This window comes from Peromyscus maniculatus, chromosome 8 (genome assembly GCF_049852395.1).
Source record: "Peromyscus maniculatus bairdii isolate BWxNUB_F1_BW_parent chromosome 8, HU_Pman_BW_mat_3.1, whole genome shotgun sequence".
In the NCBI taxonomy this organism is placed as follows: Eukaryota; Metazoa; Chordata; class Mammalia; order Rodentia; family Cricetidae; genus Peromyscus; species Peromyscus maniculatus.
The window spans coordinates 88,881,984-88,900,475 of NC_134859.1; the positions used below are offsets into that span (position 1 = coordinate 88,881,984).

Sequence of the window (18,492 nt, forward strand, 5' to 3'; positions counted from 1 at the left end):
AAAATGCTTAAAGTATTTTATGTGCATGGGAGCTTTGCCTGCATCAGGCATGTTTGTGTGCCATTTGTATGTCATGCCTGGTCCCTGCATAAGTCAGAGGAGGGTACCAGATCCCCTGGAATTCAAGTTACAAATGGTTGTGAGCTGTCATGTGGCTGCTGAGAAACCTGGGTCCTTTGCAAGAGTCCCCAGTACTTTTTAATAGCTGAGTCATCTCCCCAGGTCCTTGGCTCTCATTCTTTCTCAAGCCAGTATTTCCTAGGATTGAGAGCCCAGATGATGTGGGTGGGTCTTGTGCACAGAACTGGAATCTTCTTGGCCACTGTGTGTGTGTGTGTGTGTGTGTGTGTGTGTGTGTGTGTGTGTGTGTGTGTGTGTGGTGAGAGGACAACCCATAGGGAGTTTGTTCTCTCTCTCTCCACCACGTGGATGCTGGGGATAGAACTCGGGTAGCTAGGGTTGGCAGGAAGCAAGCAACCCTTACCCACAGAGTCAGCCTGCTCCGCCTAAAACTTTAACCCCCAGAATTGGTTTTCTTTTTCTAGTTCTGAATTGAGTCACTACATTGATTTTCGGTGTTTCTAGGAAAAAGTGGTGCCTTGTATTTGTGGGTAGCAGTTGGCTTTCCGCTGAATGGGCTTGTTTTTAACTGAGCCAAGTTCTAGAAAGCTGGCTCTAGATACAGATTCTGTCCCTTTCTGTTCTTGATCTGCCTGTCACAGCTCCTCAATCATACCCTGTGACGTGTCTGCCACCCCCCTAAAAAGCCTGCCCAGAACCTGCTGTCACCTCCTCCCCTGCAGCGTCTTGTTTGGGTACCTTTCTCCTTTTCCATTCTCTAAACACTTGTCCCTGACCTCAGTAAAAGCAGCAACCTGGAGCTCGTGGAGGAGGAAGGACAAGCAGTTAGGGTAAACATGGTCTCCGGGTTGTGGGAACAGCTATGATCACAAAGCCATAGACTGGTGTCTCCCTGGGGATATTCCCTGGGACAGGCCAGCCGAGGGACAGTCAAGGGGCCCCATCTGGGTTAAAAAGTACCCTCTCCATTATTTCTGGATCCTCACACGATCCTGGGCTGGGGAAGAGCAGATTTCACCAAGTTCATTTTCTAGAGGAAAACCAAAGGCCAGAGGGGACTTGCTTTTCTCCAGATTTGCTCAGGAGGGCCTGAGCTAGAATCCAGGAACAGCATTATCACGTCATCATGTTTACATGCCTTGGTACAGACATCAGACTCTGGTCATCTGCTTTATGGCCATAGTTCTTCCCACCCTAGGTCTCACAGAAGCAAAGAGCACCCGAGAACTAACAGGAGAAGCAGAGGTGTTTATTAATGTCTGGCAGATGAGGTGAAGGTGGAACTAGGCATGGGTAGGCCTAGGGCAGAGAGCCAGAAGACCCCTTGGAGCAGGGACCTCTCTGTCCCTGCCTCTACCCAGCACCCACCCCAGCTGCCTTCCACCTGCTCCTGCCCCCCCAAGAGCACAGCACCAAGAACACAGGATCCCGGCTCAGGGCAGAGCCCAGAACCCAGGCTTCCCTCTCCCATGGCGGGAGAAGTGGGGGTGTCCCAGGAACCCCTTGGCCCTGCTGCCATAATAAAGTTTCAAAGCCCCTTGTCTGTCCCCGGAACAGAACAAACACTGGTTCTCTGTGGTGGGAGTGGGGAACTGCCTCCCAGTAAGACCTAGGCAGAGGCCAAGCGGAACTCCTGGGGGCAGAGGTGAACCACAGTGGACTCCAGCGTCGCTGCCTTTAGACTTGTCCTGCCTCCCCTGTCCTTCCTGCAGACTCTGGTGAGTCTGGCCAGGAGTAAGATGGGATAGTGGAGAGCTGATCCTAGAGACGTCTGTGGGTATGAGCACGAGGGCTTCCCCAACACCAAATCTGTTGATATGTACACTGGGCAGCCCCACCCATGGCAAGGGGAAGCCACTGGGGCCTAGTAAGAATAGCCACCTTTGTGGCTAAAGGGCTGAGCGGGGCCAGCCAGTTCTGGGAGGTAGGCAGGGCTCTCATCCAAGTGGGACAAAGGGACTGTGTCCTCCTCACTGACTGGCCGGTCAAACTCGGCCTTCAAAGCTGGACGCTGATTATCTGGGAAGGCCAGGGAGAACAGGGCCTCGGGCTCACACACAAACTTGTACACGTAACGTTCGCCAGCCACCTGTGGAGAGAGGGCTGTCAGGCCAGACATGTGTACCCTGCCTCAGCAGGGAATTTAGAAGATCCTGCCCTTCCCATGGATCACAGAAACACATCAGGACCCCTTGCCTTCCCCCATTGGTTCCTCTTGAAACCCACTCTCTTCGGGATTGTTCACACATTTCAATCTCAGCATGCTTAGGGACCGCTCGGTTTAGCAACTTCCCAGAGGAACGGTGGGATTTACATTTTAGCGTGTTCTCTCTCGGCCCACAGCCCTCCCTCCAACCCTCCTCATGGTCATGCCAAGACCTCACCCGACCTTCTGCATGATGCCTTTCTCATAATAGTATCGCAGTGAGCGGCTCAGCTTGTCGTAATTCATGGCTGGCCGGTTCTTCTGGATGCCCCAGAGCCTGGCGACCTGGGGACAAGAGACAAAGTATTTGGGTGGAGATGCCATCTCTGAGGAAAAATGGGGGGCAGGGGAGGGTGGAAAGCGCATTTGAGATTCTTGGTGCTGAGATCATCTTGACTTGTTACCATACAACGGACTCAGACTAGGTCAGCAGCCCGAGGGTGACAGTGAAGGCAAGGACCATCCTTTCTCCTCTCCAGGCTCCTGAGGTGCTGGAGAGGAGGGGTGGGAACCAACACCCACCTCTTCAGGTTCAATTAGTTTAAACTCCATCCCCCGGCCTGTCCACGCAATGAAGTGAGCATTGGTTGGGTCATCCAGCAGGGCCACCAGAAACTGCCACAGTTGCAAGGCACCCCGGCGCTGGTAGGGTGGCCCCTCCCGGAAAGCTCCAACCCCTTCCTGCTTGATGTCTCCTGGGAAAGTGGAAATAGGTGTGAGGTACATATCCCCGAACCAACCTCCTTCCCTTCCCATGGGACGTCCCCAAACTTTCCTGTGTGCCCCGACCTCTCCCAACAGTGAAATGTGACTCTTATAGGACCCAGTGTGATGGGGTGGAGAAGAAGGGCCCTGACCATCCTCTGCAGACTCTTCTCTGACCTTCAAATTTTTCAGGGACAATGCAGACATCATCTGGGAATGGTCGAAGAGATTTCTCATAGCCATAACCTTGTGGAGGAAGTTGGGGATTGCTCAGATCTGAGGCTTCACTGATTGGAGACCCCACACAATCTAAAGGCACTCCTGCCTGGGGTGACTCTCCCGGATGCAAGGATCCCTCCCCCCATTAGGAGGCCTTAGCCAGGGAAGGAAGGGGCTGCCTTACCTATCACTCCATCACCTGGAGAGGGCCCAGAGAAGCCCTCTGCGTGGAGATACATGGATGCACACCCAGGGACATCTGGGGGAGGGAAGGAAGGATGATGCCGTTAAGTGACTGAAGTGAAGCAGAGAAGCAGGGGAGGAAGAAGCCCTACGCACACTCAAGAAGTTCGTGTCGCTGGCCTGCGGTCCAGCGACTGTCCTTTTGCTACCAAATCCCAGGGGAAGTTCACCCAGAGGGAGCTGGAGGCTTGAGGCCCCCAGTTTGAGGGCTGGGGCAGAGGGCATGGGGGCAGCAGCTGGGACCAGGCAGCCTGTTCAGCAAGGCCCAAGATTCCAGGGAGCAGCTGTTTCCTGTGAGTTCAGGGGAAGGAGGGGGTGAGAGATGAACCTCCGGAGGCTGGGAAGGGTTCGTCTAAGACTTCCTCTGAATGGGCACATGTCCGGTCAGCAGGTCAGGTTCCAAGCCCAGTGGTCTGTTTTTGTTTCTGTTTCTCTCTCTCTCTCTCTCTCTCTCTCTCTCTCTCTCTGTGTGTGTGTGTGTATGAGAGAGAGAGAGGAGAGAGAGGGGAGAGGAGAGAAGAGGAGAGAGAGAGAGAGAGGAGAGAGAGGGGAGAGGGGAGAGGGGAGAGAGAGAGAGAGAGAGAGAGAGAGAGAGAGAGAGAGAGAGAGAGAGAGAGAGAGAGAGAGAGAGAGAGCGAGCTGATTTTTTTCTCGGGTCTAAGTGCATTCTACTGGGTTCCACGCCATGGAACTGAAAACTCCAAGCTCCACCTAGGGAAAGCGACTGTGTGAAGCCACGCTTCAAGTTGCAACCCTTTCCCGCCCCCCTCCGCTCCCACCTATGAATGAGCCGCTGACACCCGACACCTCGGGGGAGGAGACAGGGGGAGGGTTCATTCATGCCTCCATTTTGTGAATGGAATTCCTGACTCCATTCAGGAAAGCGGAGGGAGGAGGGGCAGGAGTTCAAGGGCAAGTAACACGATCCCCTCCGGTCTCCAGCCTTTGAAGGTCAGCAACTCAGAGCATCTCCCTCCTCCAGCCGCCACTTCACCGGGCTGGGGGCGGGGGGTGGGGGGTGGCACCGCCAGGGTGTGAGGAAGGGAAGCACCTATCCTGTTCTCTCCCTGGAGCTGCTAGGGGTTTGTGGTTCAGCTCCTGACCCAGAAATACTATGGGCACCAGGAAAAGAAAAATTCTGCAATTCCAGCCAGCTCTGCAGCGTGTTCTCTCTCTCCCCGCCCCCTCCATTTTTTTTTTTTGAGACAAAGTCTCACTCTGTAGCCCAGGCTAGCCTGAAATTCATTACGTAGCTCAGGCTAGTCTCAAACTCATGGCCAACCATCTGCCCTCCCCTCCATGATGCTGACAGTAATAGGAACGAACAACCACAGCTCTCTCTCTCCTCTCTCTCTCTCTCTCTCTCTCTCTCTCTCTCTCTCTCTCTCTCTTTATGGACACTAGTCAAGGCTAGCCTTGATGCCGATGATTATCCTGCCTCCACTTCCCAAGTGCTTGAACTACATGGGTACACATGTTCAGCTCCTGGAGACAAGGACTAATGACAAATCTCATTTTGTATCCTCTGGCTGCATACTCTTGTTCCAGGCACAGTACTCTGGTCTTAGTGCGTTAATTAAAACTCCCAAACCTCTAACAGAAGTAAATGCCCAGCCCTTCTTATTGCCAAAAGCTGTAAGGGCAAAGGTGTTATATACCCTATCATTTTATCTGAATGTCAGCTGGCTAGAAAACGATCATTCTTTAGAATATATTTTTTAAAAAGTGAATGAGTTGGATTATGAACCATGGAAAGGCACAAACCTTCTAGGGACCTTTGCTTCACCTCACTGCTCACAGGAGTACATGCCACCCCACCTGGTGCCCCCCCCCCCAAGAGTCTCTTACCTGAGTCATAGGAGAAGTCTGTGCGCTCCTGTTTGATCAACACCCCCGCCCCTGGGTACCTGTGCCCACTGACCCCACCCTGGCTCGCAGCTGGCTGGCCAGCCTGTTCATACAGGGGATCGTGGTATTCCTGCTTGAAGCTCTGCTGGGGGTAGGGTGGGCAGGGCTCCGACAGCTGGTGTTGGTAGGGGGCTGGGAGAGGTTCCCGGCCCCCTCCCTGAGGAGATGTGAAGGAGCGGCACATGTCCAGGGACTGCTGGAAGACGGAGCTGGACGGGATGGATGGAGAGGGAAGAAAAGAGAATCTTCCATTAGGTCCCCTTGAGCCTATCACTCGCTGACAGGTGCTCCTCTCCTCCCAGCCAGGTCTCCATGGAGAACTAGGGAACTGAGCCCAGACAGCCTGGCGAGGCCTGGGTCCCTCGGTACTGTGGATCTGTCTCCTTACCTGTGCTCACCAAGGTACCCGTGGCCAGGGTGGGACTGGGAAGAGCTGGAGGATCTCAGGAGACTCTGCTGTTGTTCTGCCCTGGGAAACGGCTGCAGGGGCGACTGTCCAGGGGCACCGGGGGCGGGGGACTTGATGCCGATTTGTCTGGGGGAGTCATAGGCACTGGAGTTGAAGGGGAGATGGGAATATGAGGGGACAGAGAAACTAGGTGACCATCTGTTCTACCCTTCATCCCCCTGGAAGTGATGATTACAACTGTAGCAGTAGAGGAGCTGGGTGAAAATTTTATTTATTTATATATTTATTTAAATTTTTGGGTTTTGTGCCCTCCTCCCTCCCCCGGTGACAGGTTTCTCTCTGTAGTCCTGGCTGTCCTGGATCTCCCTCTGTGGACCAGGCTGGCCTCAAACTCAGAGATCCGCCTGCCTCTGCCTCCCGAGTGCTGGGATTAAAGGCATGGGCCACTACTGCCCAGCAATTTTATTTACCTATTTATTGTAGTTTTGAGACAGTGTTTCTCTGTGTATCCCTGGCTATCCTAGAATTCACTCTGTAGCCCAGGCTGGCCTCTGCCTCCCAGGTGGTAGGAAGTGTTTTGTTTGTTTGTTTGTTTGTAAGATAGAGCCTCATGTAGCCCAGGGTGGCCTTAAACTCTCCAGAATGCAGCCAACAATGACCTCTCTTTTTTCCGCCTCACAACTGCTACGATTGCATGCACATCATCGCCCGCCAGGTCTATGCGGTGCTGACAATCCAATCAGGACTTTGCGCACTAGACAAGCACGCTACCGATTTCGCTAACATTCCCAGCCCCCGGCGAATTCTTTTTTTTCTCTCCCCATCTCCAGGGTCTCGCTTGACCTGAACCTCTCTATGGAGCTAAGGCTGACCTCAGACTCACCATCCTCCTGTCTCAAGCACATGCCATCATGCCTGCCTAAGTGAATTCCTTTTCTTAATCCTTGAACTGAGCCCCTTAGCTTGACATTATCTCTCTGACGCCCAGAGCAACTGGTTTGAGCAGGACATGGGCCTCCAGGAAGAGACTCATTGTGCTCAGGCCTCAGCACGCTGGGGGCCATCTGTCCGCTGTGTGGTGCCGCCTGCTAACACTCAGAGGCATCCCGGCGAGTGCTACCTACGGGACTAGGAAACCCTCCACGGTCCAAGCTTCACCTCTGCGGCTGCGGCAGCTCAGGGCTGCCCTCCCATCCGCCAACCCTCGAGGGAGCCTTGACCTCCTGACACCTTGCCCCAGACTTCACCACACCTTCCCGGGTCAGGGCTCACCTGGAGTAAAGGCACTGCTCTCCATGGTGGTAGGGGAGTGGTGGCTTCCTGCTGCAGGACAGGGCGGGTTCTGTGCGGGGACTCTGGGGTTCCTTCTTGATCCTGGTGGTGGGGCTATGGAAGGCTACTGTGGGGTCGGACAGAGCAAAGCCAGAGTCACGCCGAGGCCGCCAGGGCTTGTGACACCCCAGCTTTCTGAGGACGGGTTAGGTTACTGGTGCAGTACCCTCCCTTCGGGCTCTCGTTCTCAGAACACCGAAGTTGGATGCTTCCGGAACGTTCTGGTTACTCCTGTGGTGACTGGTTTTACTTAGGCTAACGTCTCGTATTAACCAAGAGAACCATCTAAGAGTTAACACGCACACCCCCAGCCAAGAAAACACCTTCGTAAAAGCAAGCACACTGGACCCAGGGCCTTTGGCTTTCAGAGTGCTCTGGAAAATTCCAAGTGAGAGACATGTTCTCTTATTTGGGGCTATAAAGATGCTTTGGTTTTCTGAGGGAGTCTGGCGATGAGCCTGCTTGTATGTCAGCTGAGTAACATACACATGCTCCTAATTATCTGCGAGGAGCATTGGCCTTTTCTGGGCGCTTGCTGGGTTCTCAGAGTCCAGCTACCACTGTGGCTGAGCCCTGGCGTGAGTGATGTCCTGGCCTCCTGCAGTCCCATCAGATGCCCTGGAATCCACAGTTCTGATGTCTGTGTTTTCCATTCTTGTGCCTGCTTTATTTCATGGATGGTGACAGCCGAGAGCAGTACCTCATATCCAAATATCTTTTCTTATATTTTCTTTTTCTTTTTTGTTTTTTCAAGACAGGGTTTCTCTGTATAGCCCTGGCTGTCCTCAAATTCACAGAGATCTGCTTACCTCTGCCTCCCAGGTACTAGGATTAAAAGCCGCACACCAGGCATTCTTTTTCATTTGAGGCAAGGCCTCGCCACGTATCCAGATTGGTTTCAAACTCACTATCCTCCAGATTACGGTGTGGGCCACCATATCTGGCCAAGCATTGTTTCTCAACAGGACACTTGTGACTTGGGGTCAGATTTGGGAGGATGTCTTTAATATTGTAGGGTATTTCTGCAGTATCACTGACCACCCCATTTTTACCCAACCCCAAACTCTCCAAAGACATTGACAATCTTTCCTGGGGCAACATCACCAGTGCTAAAGAGAATAAGAGAACAGTGAATGTGGGTCCTGCTGAGCTGTCTCAAGTCCCTGGCTTGGGCTGGAGAGAGAAAGCATGTATCTGTTCCAAGTCACAGGGCTACAGCTCCAGAGGGGAACCAAGGTCTTCATTTCCAGTCACTGCATTTGTCTTGGAGTCCATATTCCAGGATGAGGAGCCCTGACTTTCACCCTGTCTTTAGGTGAGAGCAAACTGCTCTCCTCTGGGTGACTCTCTGCCCCCATGACTCACTTCCTGTCTTTCTCTGATCCCCATCCCCCATCCCTGTACCCAGCATTCACTACTCACAGTTTTCTGAATGGAAATCAGGAACGAACTGTTCATCACTGTCTGGTACCTGAGCTGCAGAGAGAGGCTAGAGTGAGTCTGGGGTGTGACTGTACAAAGTGGCAGCCCCAGGAAGACACCATTGTCACCACCCTGAAGATTAGCTCCAGCCTTGAAGCAATCAAGAGCTTTCCTTAGACCAAGGGTCATTCCACCATAAGTCCCACACCCTCCAGCCCCTGCTGCATGAAGGCTCCAGGGAGGACTCTCAGAACTTGTCTGAGAAGACTCCAGTCTTTGCCTAGATGTTTTGTCCCTGGTCCCTCCATTTTCCTGAAGTGCAAATGGACCTGCCCTTCAAAATTTACAAGGCTTTGTCAGGGCTCCCAGCAGAGTGCTATTGGAGTGAGCAGGAATTATAAACTGTGGGATTCTGTGGACATGGAATCTGATGAGGAAATTCTGAATTTGAGAAGGGTCCAGGAGTCTTCACTTCAAATAATTTCCCAGGTGCTTTGGAGACACAGGAGAGCTCTGGAGCCTAGGAAAGGGGATGGGGGGGGGGGAGAACAGCTGCAGAGATGTGAAAAGAAGGTAAAAATAGGACAGGAGGAAGCTGGAGACACCATCTCATCACTGATGTGTAGCCAAGGGAAAGGCGGACTCTCCAAGCCTGGAGGTCTAGGGAGCATTCTCCAGGGGCCAGCATCTCTGTACCACAGGGTACCTCAATGGACTCCATCGTTTTTTGTTTACTTTTGCCTCTCTATCAAGGGGGAAAAAGAATTACAGCAGAAAGAAGAACAGACACAAAGAAGGACTTCCTGATTGTCTAAGATAATAGTGGGTCTGAAGCAGGACAATGGAACTCGTGACCCAGGAGACTGGACTGTCACTCCCGGGAGACTGCTCGCAGACTGGACAATGTCGAAATTGCAAGATAAAAGACTCAGACTTCAGAGTGGCTGGTGAGGCGTGTAAGATGAGGGGTAGGGAACACTCTACACCCAATCCCATGTGAGCACACAGGCTCAGATCTGGGCCACAGGACCCTGTGTTTCCCCATTCACCAGCTCCAGGTTCTGCAGCCCGCCCAGCTGGCAGGGTGATCTTTGTACAACAGAAACCAAATCACTTTGAGCTCTCCCTTAAAATGTGAAACCTGAACTCCTGCCCTTGGCCTCCTCTCATCCCTCTGGCCTGCCTCTCCTTGCTGCTGATAGGCCCTAGCACCTTGGTCTCCTTCAGCCCTCAGTCCTGCTGAGCTGCCCCCTCCCCCCCCCATCCTCTGTTCTGTTCAGGATCTCACTATGTAGCTAGCCCAGGCTGATCTGAAACTCACTCAGCATCTTCCTGACTCTGCCTGGAATGCTGGGATTGCAGATGGGCCCCTTGTCAGGCTGATTAGAGGCCTTCTCTGACCACTCAAAGCAAAACTGTCCCTTTTGGCTTTCTGTCTCAGCTGGCTTTCTCCCCGGCCCCCGCCCCCCCCATCTTATTAATGTATATTTACATGTTAGTGTTCATCTCTTCACCAGGAAGTTATTAAGCTGTGTGGACAAGGGCCTTTCCTTCTTCAGATGACTACCTAGCACTCAGACCAGAAACTGAATAATCGTTATTTATGAATAAGCATCCAAGGGGACTCATCCTCAGGCTGAGAGGAGCTAGCACCACAGACTCCAAAGGCAGGGCGATCCTAAGCCAAGCAATCCTCCCCTTACCCTGCAGCTACTCCTCTCCACATGCCAGCTACCACCAGCGTTGGCACACCACCGGAAAAGCTCATCTTACAGGGATGCTCAAGCTGTGATCAAATGCTTGCTTCAAATGTCAGAGGTACTAAGTGATTACAGATAGAGGTTTATAGTTGATTTTTACTTATTTACTTATTGCAATGGTTGGGGTTGAATCAAGGTCCTTATGAACCCCCAGGCCTTATTTTCTTTTTGAGACAAGATCTTACTAGGTACTCCAAGCTGGCCTTAAATTCTAAATTCACCATCCTCCTGCCTCAGCTTTCTAAGGGTTGTTAATTACAGGCCTATGCAAGACCATGTCTGGCTTAGATGATTAGTTTTTAGATAGAGAGACTGGCGTGAGAGAGTTTAAGAACCCGAAGTCTCCAGTAGTTAAGAACTTACTTAGAACAGCGCACTATAATTCCCAAGTGGCCAAATATATCAATGGGATGCTAAATCCCTCGGCAAAAGTATACATAAATCCCCAGCTTTTTGGAAGCCCAACTGCATCCCACAGAGGCTGTCCCCTGGTCAGCCTGACTAAAGAATCACCCAGGGGTGTTATCCCCAGCGGTTCCCAGGTTCCTAGTCCTCAAATCTGGAAAGTCATTCTATAAGACAGAGGTGGGACAGGCATCCAGATTTGCAATAAATGGCCCTGGTGGCTGGCTCATTTGGAAAGTGCTAGTCAAAGGGAAGGACACATTTCTTCCTGCTCAAAGGGAAGGACGCATTTCTTCTGGCCCATTCAAAGGTGACAGACACCCTGAAGGTGGCAGAAACAAACAGGCTGAGCGATACTTCCCTCCCTGCTACTTAGGCAAGGAGGGTCCCGAGGGCAAGGAAGGGGGCAGAACTTGGCAGGGGGTAACTGACGTACTCTGGAGCCCCTCCTGGGGCCTCATTAACTACTCGTTTCCAGTGAGGTAATGGGCTGGGGGCATCTGCTGACGCCACTGGGCAAGAGAGCCCTGTGGGTCATCTGACCTTTCCTCCTGCCTCACGCTTGAAAGTTGATCCAGAACCCCCAGAAGAGAGCTCTCTTCAGCACACAGACTGAACCCCCCAAAGATGACGCTATCCTCGTCCCAGAATGGGGAGTGAGCCCCACTCCCTGCTCAGCTCTCCCAATACTGGCCCTCTCCCACAGAGGGACCGCAGGGCCCTCAGTCTCCCAGAGACTATCAACGAGGGTAGAAATAGGAACAGAAACAGAGCCTTGCGTTCCTGGAGAGCAGAAGAAATTTTAATTACCATGTTTGGTATTGAACATGCACCATTCTGTTTGTTGACTCGGCTCTGTTTTGGCTGCTAAGCCAGTGTGCCAGAGTCTGTCCCCAGCTCCACTGGCACTAAAAAGAGACTGTCTAGGTGGGGACATGGCAGATGATTAAGGGAGATGCATGCATGCGAGCATGTGTGTGTGTGTGTGTACCCAGTGTAACTTACGAACACACACACACACACACACACACACACACACACACACACACACACACACACACACAGAATATTCAGGGACTGTCCCTTCAACAGGAAGCCAGGGGGACCCCAAAGATGGGCTCCAGAAGAGATGGGAAATTCAACCAGCTAAGCAGCAGAGGCTATCACGAGCCAGCTACCATGTATCCCACAAAGGGACGTCATCCTCTGGGCGTGGGGGCAGTCCCAGTCCCACATAAGAGTGAATGGTAGCATTCTCCAGAGCTTTGCTCTATTGTGTCACTGTTGGCCGGGGGCTCTCACCCGCACCCTGCCCCCACCCTGGCAGCCTCTATTTTGGAAGGAACCAGTTCTCTATCTGTGGAGGGGACATTCCTCTCCAGGAACCTTATGGAAGGGGAGGAAAGAGAAAGATGGAGGAGCCATTGAACTAGGAAAGACTAGGGAGAGAACTAAGGACTAACCCCCTCCCTCCCCAACAGACTGACACCCCCCCCAGACACCAGGGTGCATGCACACACTTTCACCGGAATTCCTTGTACTTCACTCTGAGAAAATAAATGGGTGAAAGCACCCTCCATGCTTTCTCTCCACACCAGGGGTCTCTTTTGGTCTCTATAGATAAGGAGGTCAAAGGGCCCAGGAGAGTGTCACCCTTGAAGGCGTGTTTGGCTGCGGTAATTGTGAGAGGATGAGCCAGATCCATCCCTTAAAATTCTGATAGCAGCAATAAACCATTCTCATCCTAGGAAAATCCGTATTATCACCATATATGATGCAACACCAACAATTTTACATGCAGAATAGCAACATCAGGGACCCCAAATCTATCCATAAGTCTTCTGGAAATTCACAGTCCCCCCGCCCCCCGAACTTCATACAAAGGGCGTACAGAGCTCAGGTAGTGTTCCCAACTACCAAAGAGACCAGAGTCATTGTCCCTAATGGTTCTTGAAGGCTCCTTACAGTTCCACAAAGAGACCCTCCACCAGATCCACAAATCTTTTACATTACATAACCACCAAATCTTGGCGCAGTCTGCCCGAGCCTGGGTTTCTCTGTGGCAGCCTGATCCTTTCCCCAACATCTCAACAGAACACAGGCACCCAGAAACCAGATGACCCTCCTCGGCTCAGTTCATCCTTCTACGCAGAAAAATCCCGACCCCGAAGATGTGTATGCATACTGCCTCAGAAGAGCCTTACCAGCAGTCACCCCAAAAGCCCAGTCAGCAGCTGATATTCCAGAAGCCACGTCCAATTCTCTCTATCCCCGCTTGGGTCCAGCCTGGTCACCACCACCTCCAAATCTTCACTGCCCCACCCACGCTATAAGAATTCACTGTTTCTCTCCAAATTGAGGCTTTAGGAAGAAACCAAGCTGAGAGAGGGGAGGTTGGGCTCTGGGCCCCATTCCTCGTGATGTCCCCCACTACTGGCAAGTTTCCAAAGGAGCTCGTCCCTCCCTGTCACCCCTTTGGACAGTGAGGGGGCCACTGACCTGGTGAGAAGAGGCAGGAAAGAAGATTGGGGTGATGTTGGGATGGTGCAGGGGGACAGGACCCCGGCAGCTGCATCTGTCTCCGCAGAGAGAGTGAGGAGCGAGTGGCCTCAGCATCCCCCCCTCAGGCCTGGCCATCCATCGCCAGCTGGGAACCTGAGCTGCTCCCTCAGGAGGAAGGAGAAGGAACCAAGGAGATCCCAGCCCCCCCTTACATTCCCCACCCCCACCTCCCCACCCACTGGATTTAAATGTACAGGGACTCCCAAGGCAGCAGTATGTAACCCACACATGCACGCGTGCGCACGTGCAAGCTTGCACACACACACTTGCTGTCATACTAACACACACAGACAGACACATGGACTGTCACCAGACCCACCACCAAGGGGAGGGGCTCCCATGGTTGGATGAAGAGAGCATTTTCCATCCCTTGTCACCCAAATAGACCAAGTACTGACAAAATGCCACCCTGAGCTAACTCACAGCCTGGGAGCTGACCACCATGGGGACCCTCAGCTGATGGGAAGGAACGGAACGGGAACCCAGAGAACCAGACCCAAATCAGAAATCAGGTGGTAAAAAAGGAGGTCTTTAAGAGATCATGGGAACTCTGAGTTCTTCAGCTCAAGAGCATGGAGAGGGAGTAAGCCTACCCAACAAAGCTATTCATGTAACTAGAAGCTGGGCACTCAGCTGAGGAAGATTCTCAACACCCCAGAACCCACCCACTCCCTGTTCCATATTTTTTGGAAGATGAACTCCATACTAAACAATCAATTTTCAGTAATAATAATATTAAATAATGCGGTGTGTGTGTGTGTGTGTGTGTGTGTGTGTGTGTGTGTGTGTGTGAGATGTGGCCAAGACAGACCTCATCTCACCCCACAGATCTGCTTAGTGGTCTTTCTTCTCATCCAAGCCACTCCTATAGAGAATCCTGAGAGAGGTGGATTTGGGGCTTTTAAATTCCAAAAGAAAGGTACCCAGAGTGGAGGAATGGGGAAGCCCACAGGAAGAGAAAAGACCTCAAGAAAGAGTTCACTTTCGGTTTCTTCGTTTTTAGAGTATGAATATAAAGGGGGTGTTAGCTAAGATGGGGTAAGTATTAACCCTTCCTGAGTCCCAGGGACTGTAAGTCACCATGCCTCCTTCTTCTGGCAGCCCTGCCGGCGACACCCTCAGCCTAAATAACCTCACCAAAACACACCAACTAGGATCCAGCTAGGACACACTACCCCACCCAGCCCAGGCTGGGCCACTGACCCCATCCTGGCCAGCTCACAACCGACCCACCAGCATACAGGAAGAGGGGCATTTGCCTGGGGGTGGAGGTATTCAGGAGGGATGGAGGGAGGACCAGTTGCCACTGGAATTATAATCAAGGCTATTTGGGGAGGCAGCCCTGAGTCTTCTCTGCCAAAGTGCCAAGAAAAGAATTATTGAAACTTTGGTCGTTTCTTTGGCTTGGGTAGTAAATTGGCCCTTGGAGCTGGGGAGAAGTGAAAGGGAGGGAGGAAAAAAAACAGCACTTGAGCAGCTCCAGGAGAGAGGTAACAAATTCCTCCCATTTCTCCTGGTCCTCACTGCTCCCTTTAAACATCCCAACACCCCAACACTACACCTAGGCCTGGGGCCTCCTGCCAAACAAACTTTGCAAATGAAATTTTCAACCAGGAAAAAAACGGGCCTAGGGCCAAGTTCCATTCAAATAAGCAAATACCCCACACAATAGTCTGATTCATCCCTAGGCCTAGTTATACAAGCCTGGCTCGGGGTGAGAAAATAAATATCGATATAAGTGTCCACACTGGGCACTGGGGAGAGGGAAGTGGATAGAGGCTGGGGGAGGGGAGCTGAAGGGCTCCTTGAGACAGAGAAGACCCCCCAAGCCCCACTTCTGAATTCTAGGAAGACAACAAAACTACTCACCTTCAGCGAGCCACGTCTCTTGGAAGTGACTGAGATCCTGGAAGAGATCTGATGGGTGAATATTGGAATTGGTGATGAGGTGGAGAGGATTTGGGGAGAGACCTGACTAGCCCGGGTTACAGCCTCCCCACTGGGCATAAGGGACGGAGAAGAATGATCAGAGTCCTCTAGGTGGTTTGACTTTTGGGGAAACGTGGGTTGGAGAGGTCCAGGATAGAGCTTTGGGATGTGTGTGGGTTGAGGAGAGGGGTCGCAGTTAAGTCTGGTTCTTTACCTTCGGAGTCGGAAGGCGGCAGGGAGCCCGGGTCCATGAGCTTCCCCTGCGGGACCATCAGCGCTTCGCCCAAGCTCCCATTTCCGGGAGATTTCTGCTGGAAGGAGGGGGGAGAATGCCCCCGAATCACCCTAAGGAGTCTAGCTTGGGGGTGGGGGTGGGTTCCCCGGGTGGTTCAAGGGCTAGGCCGCCCTGGACCCCACTGAGACCCCCCGGGAGGGGGCTGTGGGGAGAGTAGGGGCGGGGTGCGGGGCGGGGGCGGGCGTGGAGGCCGGCGAGGCGCTCACGCTGCAGAAGGTGTAGGGCACTCGCTGGTCCAAGTATCCGCCTTTCATCCTCCGCTCCATCCGGCCGCTCCCTCCGGCCACACGGCCGGGCCCCCGCGCGGAGGCAGAGACCTGGGAGGGGGGAGGCAGTTCGTACACGGTCCCGGGAGCGCTGCGGGGCGGGGGGGAGGGAGCGATCGCGAGGCAGCGGGTCGGACAGTGAAACTTCTCCGACTCGCTGGGACCTGCGCGGCCGAGCGCCGCCACCACCACTCCCCTCCCGCCAAAGGAGGTCCCACCTGCTCCCGCGAGCTGGGGTCGGCGTGTCTGCTTTCTGCAGCCCTGCTCAGCCCGAGCTGGGTTACATAAGACGTGTGTGTGCGCGCGTGTGAGTGTGTGTGTGTGGTGTGTGTGTGTGCGCGCGCGCGCAAGGCGCACACCATTCGCACGCCCATAACTCAGGCGCCCCCTCCAGCCCCGAATCCCGACGCCTCCCACCCCCGCCCCGGAATGTGCGGAAGCGGGCGCCGAATAGAGAGCGTGGTGTGTGGGAGATGAAGCGGGGAATCACAGACACTCTCCCTTCCTTCCCCTTGCGCAGCTTCACCTGAGGCCCGCGCGTCTGTGCAGGAGCCGCGGGGGGATGCTCAGCATGCCCGGGGGATGATACAACTAAGGTGGAGGGGCTAGGCCGGAGCGAGGCGGCCTGAGCCCCGGGTCCCCAGAGCCCCGGCTTGTTTTCCGGGCGCAGCAGACAGTTGTGAGCCCTGGGGAGCAGCTGATTGGTGCATTTCCTTTGCCTCAGCCTCCGTTGCTCCCCCCTCCACCCCCCCACCCCAACCCCCCTGGTTCCCTTTGTTTCATTGACTTTTGTGAATGAAACCCCAGGGCCGGGCACGCCCGCCAATCCGCAGACTCGCCTAGCCTGGCTTGAGGGCGGAGTTTCCCATCCACGGAGGCCAATCAGAATGTAGGGGCTGTCTCTCGGCTTCATTCACTTCTTGGACTTCCATTCATAAAAAAATAAACTCCTTTCGGCCTCAGTTCATTCATAAAGAATTGAGAAAAAAGAGGAAAGCTGAGGACCGGGCAGCTTCTCTACCGGTTCCGGCGTGGGCTTTAGGGTCTGAGGAGCCCTGAGCTCCTCCCGCTGGCATTAGCACACGCCTCGGTGCTTCTGTGCGTACGTGGGAGTGTGAACACGTCTGTGTGCCCCTGGGGGGAGGGGGAGGCAAACGAACTTGTGTGCCCAAAGGAACCATAGTAACTAGCATTTATGAAGCGCTCTGCCTCCACGTGCTCATTTCCTTCCCATAACCTGGTGCCGCGGAGCTATTGTTTCCATTTTATTTTACGAATGAAAATGGAAGAGAGCTAAGAAAGGGATAGTGTCCCTCACCTGAGGTAACTCAGCTTGTGGATACTGCTGGGCATTAGCGAGTCAAACCCGGCACGGTCTTCTGTGCAGCCCGATGAGACCATGAGCTTAAGTGAATTAAGCTATGTGAAAACAATAGACACACACTTGATTCACAGCGAATGTAAAATGGCATGAATATAGTTTTCTCAAGGGCCTGTGATCTGTAGATCTGTTTTATCCGTGACCTGCTTTATCATTCATTCATTCATGGCTGTGAAAACAGAGGCTCAAGGACAGGTAATTGTCCCACTCTCTGCCATCTTACTTGGTATCTGAAGGCAAGGGTCCCATAAAAGGAAGCACTCCCAAGTGATCAGAGGAAAGGATGGGTTTCAGTTTTGCTCCATAAGTTAATCATGGTGTTTGTAATTTCATTCCTTGCTTCATTCAGTAAATATCTGCTCTGTTACACCCCATGCTATGCAGCCAGCAAGCAGCTGTGAGAAAAGCTACCTCCCTTGGGTTCTGGGTTGCTCTAGCTGCCACTGCCACCACAAGGACCCACAGGTCCATGGGGCTGCTTTCAAAATCCATCTATCTAATCCAACACCCCCTCCTTTACAGGTGAGGCGGTGGAGGGTCTGAGAAGGAAATGGTACATGCAATCTCTTCCAGCCTGTAGGAGTCAGAGCTGGGACAAGAACATTAACTCCCCGGGACCTGAGTAAGGCTCCTTCTACAGCATCAACTCCCCCCTCTTATCTGCCAAACTCTTCTTTAAAAAAAAAAAAAAAAATTCAGGTGACCTTTTTTTTAAGTTTTTTTTTAAATTTATTTTTATTTTATGTGCATTGGTGTTTTTAACATGGGTGTCGGGTCCCCTGGAACTGGAATCACAGACAACCTTGAGCTGCCGTGTGGGTGCTGGGAATTGAACCCAGGTCCTTTGGAAGAGCAGCCAGTGCTCCCAACCACTGAGCCATCCCTCTAGCCCCCCAAACTCTTCTTTAAAGCTCAAACCTGCTGCCCCTCTCCTCTAGGGAGCCTTCCTTCCACGAGAGCTTGTGTTAGTCCACATTTCTGTTCATTCTGTTCCCTGTTACAGAAATCCCTATGTATATACAGGGAGCTCTGCAGGGCCCAGAGGAGGAGCTATTTGTAAGACCCCCCTGGAGCCTCGCTCATTTTCAAGAGCACAAAATGCCTGTCAGGTAAATAGCTACAATAAAAAGCAAAGTAATGGAGTTTTGCAGGCACCCTGCCCAAGGAAGGAGAGGCAAGCCCGAGCAGATCCCAGCGTGGGGTGGGGTGTGAGTTCCTAGGCCAGAAGTGGGGGAGGAAGGCAGGCAGTTAGTTCTAGGAAGAGAGCTCTGATGTGGTCTCCATGAAGGATCAGTTGGGTCCCCGAGTGAGCACTGGGTGCTCCAGTTGGGGCCTGTCCAGGGCTGCCAGTCTGGTTCTGAGTTCCTTC

General features: G+C 52.9%; 1 protein-coding gene and 1 long non-coding RNA gene across 7 annotated transcripts; one reads left to right on the plus strand and one right to left on the minus strand.

Moving 5' to 3' along the window:
- Nucleotides 1–1,309: 1,309 nt before the first annotated feature.
- Nucleotides 1,310–16,499, minus strand: Etv4 (ETS variant transcription factor 4). 6 transcript variants are annotated; one of them, XM_006970628.4, is made up of 13 exons: nucleotides 16,269–16,499; nucleotides 15,683–15,793; nucleotides 15,396–15,489; nucleotides 15,122–15,169; nucleotides 8,526–8,579; nucleotides 7,044–7,170; nucleotides 5,751–5,915; nucleotides 5,303–5,571; nucleotides 3,396–3,470; nucleotides 3,170–3,238; nucleotides 2,810–2,982; nucleotides 2,471–2,572; nucleotides 1,310–2,170 (listed from the first exon to the last, which is right to left on the minus strand). In XM_006970628.4, the coding sequence occupies exons 2-13, from the start codon at nucleotides 15,740–15,742 to the stop codon at nucleotides 1,946–1,948; spliced, it is 1,461 nt and encodes a 486-aa protein (XP_006970690.1). In that variant the 5' UTR covers nucleotides 15,743–15,793; nucleotides 16,269–16,499; the 3' UTR covers nucleotides 1,310–1,945. The 6 variants fall into 6 exon arrangements, with proteins under 6 accessions (XP_006970690.1, XP_042138798.1, XP_076433800.1 ...); XM_042282864.2 differs by having other exon boundaries at nucleotides 15,396–15,492; nucleotides 16,269–16,422; XM_076577685.1 differs by lacking the exon at nucleotides 16,269–16,499 and adding an exon at nucleotides 15,961–16,067 and having other exon boundaries at nucleotides 5,751–5,897.
- Nucleotides 4,306–9,403, plus strand: LOC121831466 (uncharacterized). The gene is made up of 3 exons (XR_006074919.2): nucleotides 4,306–4,405; nucleotides 5,665–5,764; nucleotides 9,279–9,403. It is a non-coding gene; the product is annotated as an uncharacterized LOC121831466 (long non-coding RNA).
- Nucleotides 16,500–18,492: the final 1,993 nt, after the last annotated feature.

Excerpts from the sequence above, each read along its gene's own strand:
- Etv4 (XM_042282864.2), bottom strand. The coding sequence starts at position 15,742 with ATGGAGCGGAGGATGAAAGGCGGATACTTGGACCAGCGAGTGCCCTAC. Across the intron at positions 2,983-3,169 it reads TGTCCCTGAAAAATTTGAAG|GAGACATCAAGCAGGAAGGG; the intron begins GTCAGAGAAGAG and ends CCACTTTCCCAG. Across the intron at positions 2,171-2,470 it reads AGAAAGGCATCATGCAGAAG|GTGGCTGGCGAACGTTACGT; the intron begins GTCGGGTGAGGT and ends CTCTCTCCACAG.